Source organism: Perca flavescens, chromosome 2 (genome assembly GCF_004354835.1).
Source record: "Perca flavescens isolate YP-PL-M2 chromosome 2, PFLA_1.0, whole genome shotgun sequence".
Lineage (NCBI taxonomy): Eukaryota > Metazoa > Chordata > Actinopteri > Perciformes > Percidae > Perca > Perca flavescens.
This window is the reverse complement of record NC_041332.1, coordinates 3,212,161-3,219,660: the sequence shown is the minus strand read 5'-3', so window position 1 is coordinate 3,219,660 and position 7,500 is coordinate 3,212,161. Positions and strand designations below refer to the sequence as shown.

General features: G+C 43.3%; 1 protein-coding gene across 1 annotated transcript in view; it reads right to left on the bottom strand.

Annotated features, from left to right (window-relative positions):
* Positions 1-2,037: 2,037 nt before the first annotated feature.
* The window catches only part of LOC114564872 (apoptosis-stimulating of p53 protein 2-like), a 50,424-nt gene continuing 44,961 nt past the window's right edge, over positions 2,038-7,500 (bottom strand). The window contains 2 exon segments of the mRNA XM_028592518.1: positions 2,038-2,257; positions 5,597-5,796. Of these exon segments, the coding sequence (XP_028448319.1) occupies positions 2,216-2,257; positions 5,597-5,796 (242 nt within the window). The 3' untranslated portion in view covers positions 2,038-2,215.

Sequence of the window (7,500 nt, the reverse complement as noted above, 5' to 3'; positions counted from 1 at the left end):
AACCGGCTCCATCTAGTCTAGCTTAGCGCAGATCCTGAGGTAACCGGCTCCATCTAGCCTAGCTTAGCGCAGATCCTGGAGGTAACCGGCTCCATTTAGCCTAGCTTAGCGCAGATCCTGGAGGTAACCGGCTCCATCTAGCCTAGCTTAGCGCAGATCCTGGAGGTAACCGGCTCCATCTAGTCTAGCTTAGCGCAGATCCTGGAGGTAACCGGCTCCATCTAGCCTAGCTTGGGCCAGATCCTGGAGGTAACCGGCTCCATCTAGCCTAGCTTAGCACAGATCCTGGAGGTAACCGGCTCCATCTAGCCTAGCTTGGGCCAGATCCTGGAGGTAACCGGCTCCATCTAGCCTAGCTTAGCACAGATCCTGGAGGCAACCGGCAAGTTCTGGTGTCAGAAAGCGGTGTCTGGAAGGATGAACGTGTATCTGAACATTTTCTATTTCCTGATGACGGACTCTGAAGTATTTTTGCGCCTCGGTTCCCAGTTCGCTCTGAGCTCCTGTTCTGTTGGTTTGACGTAGCTTATCGCAGCCGAACACGACCTGCATGCTCTCTGAATCTTCTCATTTAAAGTCTGAAGTGATATTTCCAGTGTTTTAAGCTGTCGTTTTACTCTTATTTCTCTGAGGTTCTGTGCAATTGTAAACCTTTTTTTTTTAAATATCGAATGTACCTTCCATGGGTCCCGTTGTAGCATTTGAAACTGCTTTACTGTTCAGACGGAAGTTGCCCGTTGACTTTGCACTTTGTATGTTCTGAGTGTGCATGCGCCGCGCGTCGATGCCAGGCCGGCCGATCTGGTCCTGCAGGAGCCGAGAGGTCAGAGTGTGAGATTTAGAAACATTAAAGAGCGGCTTCATCGGCTGGTTTCTCCCGATTGTCCTTCTAGCTAATAAATAAACTGTTGGAACAACAAATATTCCTTCTGTTATTTGTTAAATTATTTATGGTTTTCAAAGGATGTACGAATGGATCATTGTGTCCAGAACGGCTACACTTAGCTTAGCACAAATACTGGAAGTCAGTCTTTGGTCCTTTAAGTTACAAACTTAAATAAACAAGATTGTAACTTAAAGGAACAAGATTGTGACTTTACAGACCCCATATTATGCTCATTTTCAGGTTGTTGTATTTTAGAGGTTGTACCAGAATAGGTTTACATGGTTTAATTATCAAAAAACACCATATTTCAGCTCCTCTTTTCACCCTGTGTTCAGGCCTCTGTTTTAGCTGCAGAGTGAGACATCTCACTGCTGTAACATCTTTGTTGGGAGTCGCACATGCTCAGTAGCTAGGTAAGGACTACTAGCCATTCAGAAGCAGAGTATGAGGACCCTGACAGTACCTAGGTAAGGACTACTAGCCATTCAGAAGCAGAGTATGAGGACCCTACCAGTACCTAGGTAAGGACTACTAGCCAGTCAGAAGCAGAGTATGAGGGTGTGTCCCCAGTACCAGGTAGGACTACTAGCCAGTCAGAAGCAGACTACGTGTCCTGCCAGTACCTAGGTAAGGACTACTAGCCAGTCAGAAGCAGGTATGAGGACCCTGACAGTACCTAGGTAAGGACTACTAGCCAGGCATAGTATGAGGGGCCCTGACAGTACCTAGGTAAGGACTACTAGCCAGTCAGAAGCAGAGTATGAGGCTGGACTACAATAGAGGTGTTTGGAGCAGTTGGTGAACAGTGTTTTCTGTTGGAGATGGTAAGTCTCTTTGGGGGGGGGACTTTGGGCTTTTTCACTTTGTAAACCTATAACATGCACAAAAATATATATATAACACAATAAAGGAAAGGGGGAAAAAGCCAAAAAGCATAATATGAGCACTTTAAAAAACAAGTCTGTGACTGTTGCTGCAGTATCTCTCTCCCTGCATGTCTTAATGTCAGCTGTCACCTTTCAATTCAATGAAATAAAGAATTCCAAAAGAAATAAAAAAAGAAAATAATAATAATAATTTTCACATTTTGGTTTCTAGGAAAGCGATCCGACCGATATGACTCATCAGCAAAAAGGACACATATCTGCTGATACGTTTGAATAAACTGATTTTTATTTGACCACATGACGCAGATTAACCTCTTTATTGGGACATTCTTTAGTGCTGAGATTGAAACAACCAAAAAAACATCTGTCTCTGACATCCTGTGTCCGGATGATTGGAGTCCTCCTCTCACGAGGGTTTTCGGTCTTCTGAAGGATTTGCGGGCTAAGCCAGGCTCCTCTGGCGCGGCTTGATCCTCAGATACAGCTGGGAAATGAAAGAGAGGAGAGGGTCTTCATTAGAGACGGAGATAACGTCGTGACACTGGAGCTCGTTACGTAAAGCCCGTTGGGTAACGGGACTCTCGGAGCTGCCCTTAAGACCCTGATTAAAACAGACGACGGCAGGGGTCGGTGGTTCAATTCCCTCACCGGACAGAGCAGGGCATCACACTCTTCTCCTCAGACAGGCTGGACAGCAAGACGTTTGGGTTTTTAACTGGGTCACCGCTCTGTTTCCGTTTCATTTCCCACACAGGAAATTGATGTACAGTACAGGCCAAAAGTTTGGACACACCTTCTCGTTCAATGTGTTTCCTTTTTTATTTTCATGACTATTTACATTGTAGATTCTCACTGAAGGCATCAAAACTATGAATGAACACATATGGAATTATGTACTTAACAAAAAAGTGTGAAATAACTGAAAACATGTCTTATATTTTAGATTCCTCAAAGTAGCCACCCTTTGCTTTTTTTGATAACTCTGCAAACCCTTGGTGTTCTCTCAATGAGCTTCATGAGGTAGTCACCTGAAATGGTTTTACCTTCACAGGTGTGCTTTGTCAGGGTTAATTAGTGGAATTATTTCCCTTATTAATAAAAAAGCAAAGGGGGGCTACTTTGAAGAATCTAAAATATAAGACATGTTTTCAGTTATTTCACACTTTTTTGTTAAGTACATAATTCCATATGTGTTCATTCAAGTAATTTGGTAATAACTAACAATATGGTTCATTGGAGACTTGTGTCGCTTTGCCAGTCCCTCCTACATAGAGCCTTGGAGGAGGGTCTGACTACTCCACGCAGCATTTCCTGGATAGGAGGAAAACCTGCTCTGGTTTATTGACATTTCTTTAAACCAATCACAATCACAATCGTCTTGGGGGGCGGGGCTAAGCTCCGGACGGAGCCTCGGTGCCTCTGCTAAATAGTCTCGGGAAGGAACTGGTTTTGGTGGAACGTGTAGACGTTCAGAAGTAGTTTTCAGTACCTCCATAAAAACGTGATTATTCAATCACATAATTCAACGCATAATCAGCCAAAGTTCGCATATTTATGTGGGGGGCAGAATTTTTTAAAATACGCCGCACTTTCTGTGCATAAATTGCCGATTTCCGCGCGAAATACGCAGGGCTTGCATGATTTCATAATCCCCGCATTTTTGCTGCAAAAAAGCAGCAAAAGTTGGCAGAAAGTTGAAAAATGTTACGAAGTGATGTAATTACGTGATGTGAACATCATTGAAAAGCAGGGTGTTGGGGGGAGAATCACTTTTTTTTTTTCTCTCTTTCATCAGTTTTTGCAAGTTCCCGCAATTTCATCGCAAAAAATTGCATAAATATCCTGCATATTCCATCGCGTTTTTTAAGAAAAACGTGCTGCATAATCAAGGATTTTTGCCCCGCAACAATCACAAGAAAAAGTCTGCATTTTTCTGGAAGGACTGAATAATTGTAATTTCTTCAGACCTTCCTCCTCCACAGCGCTGCGGAGGAGGGTCTGGCTAGTCCACACTGGATGGGAGAACGACTGTGTTTATTGGCAGAGATCTGAGGAGCAGTTAACCATTGTCCTCACAAATCCACCGGAGGTTAGAACCCCGACACAGTGGCTTTTTCAACGTTTTTTCCCGACATTTTTGTTACTTTTTTGTCACTTTTTCTGTTTTTCTGTCGCTTTTTTCCTCCTATTTTGTATCTAACTGTTCTCCAACTGTCTTTATTATAAGTCCCATAACATAGGTAGAAACTGTCTGATATTTCTGTTTCTATAAGTCCCATAACATAGGTAGACACTGTCTGATATTTCTGTTTCTATAAGTCCCATAACATAGGTAGAAACTGTCTGATATTTCTGTTTCTATAAGTCCCATACCATAGGTAGACACTGTCTGATATTTCTGTTTCTATAAGTCCCATAACGTAGGTAGACACTGTCTGATATTTCTGTTTCTATAAGTCCCATAACATAGGTAGAAACTGTCTGATATTTCTGGTTCTATAAGTCCCATAACATAGGTAGACACTGTCTGATATTTCTGTTTCTATAAGTCCCATAACATAGGTAGACACTGTCTGATATTTCTGTTTCTATAAGTCCCATAACATAGGTAGACACTGTCTGATATTTCTGTTTCTATAAGTCCCATAACATAGGTAGAAACTGTCTGATATTTCTGTTTCTATAAGTCCCATACCGTAGGTAGACACTGTCTGATATTTCTGTTTCTATAAGTCCCATAACGTAGGTAGACACTGTCTGATATTTCTGTTTCTATAAGTCCCATAACATAGGTAGAAACTGTCTGATATTTCTGGTTCTATAAGTCCCATAACATAGGTAGACACTGTCTGATATTTCTGTTTCTATAAGTCCCATAACATAGGTAGACACTGTCTGATATTTCTGTTTCTATAAGTCCCATAACATAGGTAGACACTGTCTGATATTTCTGGTTCTATAAGTCCCATAACATAGGTAGACACTGTCTGATATTTCTGTTTCTATAAGTCCCATAACATAGGTAGAAACTGTCTGATATTTCTGTTTCTATAAGTCCCATAACATAGGTAGAAACTGTCTGATATTTCTGGTTCTATAAGTCCCATAACATAGGTAGACACTGTCTGATATTTCTGTTTCTATAAGTCCCATAACATAGGTAGACACTGTCTGATATTTCTGGTTCTATAAGTCCCATAACATAGGTAGATACTGTCTGATATTTCTGGTTCTATAAGTCCCATAACATAGGTAGATACTGTCTGATATTTCTGGTTCTATAAGTCCCATAACATAGGTAGACACTGTCTGATATTTCTGTTTCTATAAGTCCCATAACATAGGTAGACACTGTCTGATATTTCTGGTTCTATAAGTCCCATAACATAGGTAGACACTGTCTGATATTTCTGGTTCTATAAGTCCCATAACATAGGTAGACACTGTCTGATATTTCTGGTTCTATAACCCAACAACAAAAGCATTTTGTGCTACCGGTGGCGAGGAAAAACGTATGTTTTAGGCAGAAACCTCGGACTAGGGCTGCTCGATGATGGAAAAAAATATAATCGCGATTATTTCGGTCAATATTGAAATCACGATAATTTAACACGATTACTCGCTGACTTCTGGAAAGATGTTGCAATTATTGAACTTAAAAAAACTGGAAAAAGTTAAATAAATCAACAGTAAAAAATATACACATACAGCTGTGAAAGTTGCCCTAATACTTTTTATATTTAAACTTTATTTTTTTATTCAGAACACTAATTTCCAGCGCCACCGGGGAAATGACACGTGGAGGATGTATAGACGAGCTCACCCCCAGCAGGTTTCGGGGGATGTAGCCCTCGTGGTCCCCACATCTGGCCCACCACCACTCGGTCTCGGCGGGGTCCTCCCGGCTCAGCACCGTGATGCAGTCTCCCTCCCTGAAGCCCAGCTCGTCCTCGCTCTGAGGCTCGTAGTCCCACAGGGCGTAGACCACGCCTCGGTTCATCACACCCATCTTCTCCTGGACACCTGCACGCCACACACACACACACACACACACACACACAGAGACACGCACACACACACACACACACACAGACACACACACACACACACACACACACACAGACACACACACACACACACACACACACACACACACACACACACACACACACACACACACACACACACACACACACACACACACACACACACACACACACACACAGACACACACACACACACACACACACACACACACACACAGATACACACACACACACACACACACACACACACACACACACACACACACACACACACACAGAGACACACACACAGAGACACACACACACACACAGAGAGAGACACACACAGAGACACACACACACAGAGAGAGAGACACACACACACACACAGAGAGACAAACACACACACACAGAGACACACACACACACACACACACACACACAGGGACACACACACAGAGACACACACAGAGACACACACACGCACACACAGGGACACACACACAGACACACACACACACACACACACAGGGACACACCCACACAGAGATACACACACACAGACACACACACACACACACCCACAGAGATACACACACACAGAGACACACACACACACAGACACACACACACACACAGATACACACACACACACACACACAGATACACACACACACACAGACACACACACACACACACACACAGATACACACACACACACACACACACACACACACACACACACACACACACAGAGACACACAGACACACACGCACACACACACAGAGATACACACACACACACACACAGAAACACACACACACACACACACAGAGACACACACAGAGATACACCAGCAATTACCACCACTCACAGGGCAGCACTTTACCAAGACGGTGGCAGCGTAGTGAGATGGAGACGGGGTTCTGCAGGGTTCTGCAGGGTTCTGCAGGGTTCTGCAGGGTTCTGCAAGGTTCTGCAGGGTTCTGCAGGGTTCTGCAAGGTTCTGCAGGGTTCTGCAGGGTTCTGCAGGGTTCTGCAGGGTTCTGGTACCTCATCTCCCTGAACCTCCTAAAGAAGCTTCCCGGTGACCCCGTTGGGTAAGACTTACCATGAGACAGTGTTGTAGTACTCGAGATCGGCCTTAGTCTCAAGACCACTTTGAGATCCTTCATCCCATCTGCAGTAGCCATGTTGAATAGCACACAGTGAACCCCCCACAGTCAGCTGGTACCTCAACACCCCCCACGTCTCGTTTTTATAGTCTCTCTGTAACTGGAGCCTTGTCAAAGACAACTTTCTGGAACTATATGGAATTTTCTGGTGCTATATAAATAAAGTGGATTGGATAAAGACTAGCTACAACCAATCAGAGCAAGGCTGGCTGGTAGATTCAATGGAGTTTCTCCACAATTAAACCTGCAAAAGCACCACTTTAAATCTCGTGTTTACCAGAAATGTGCTCAGAAGTTTCTTGGAAATAAGTAATTAAGCACGAATAAGCATAAAAAATGACTAATGGACTAAAGAAATCTTAGTCGACTGAGACCAAAACGATGATTAGTCGACTAATCGACCAAGAGGTGGCAGCACTAGTTTAGGAAAAGAACACAGGGAAAGGCTTTAGTAACAAAACAGTGACAAAAACACGGAAAATAACGACAAAAACACGTTTAGGAACACAATAAATGGTTGGGTTTA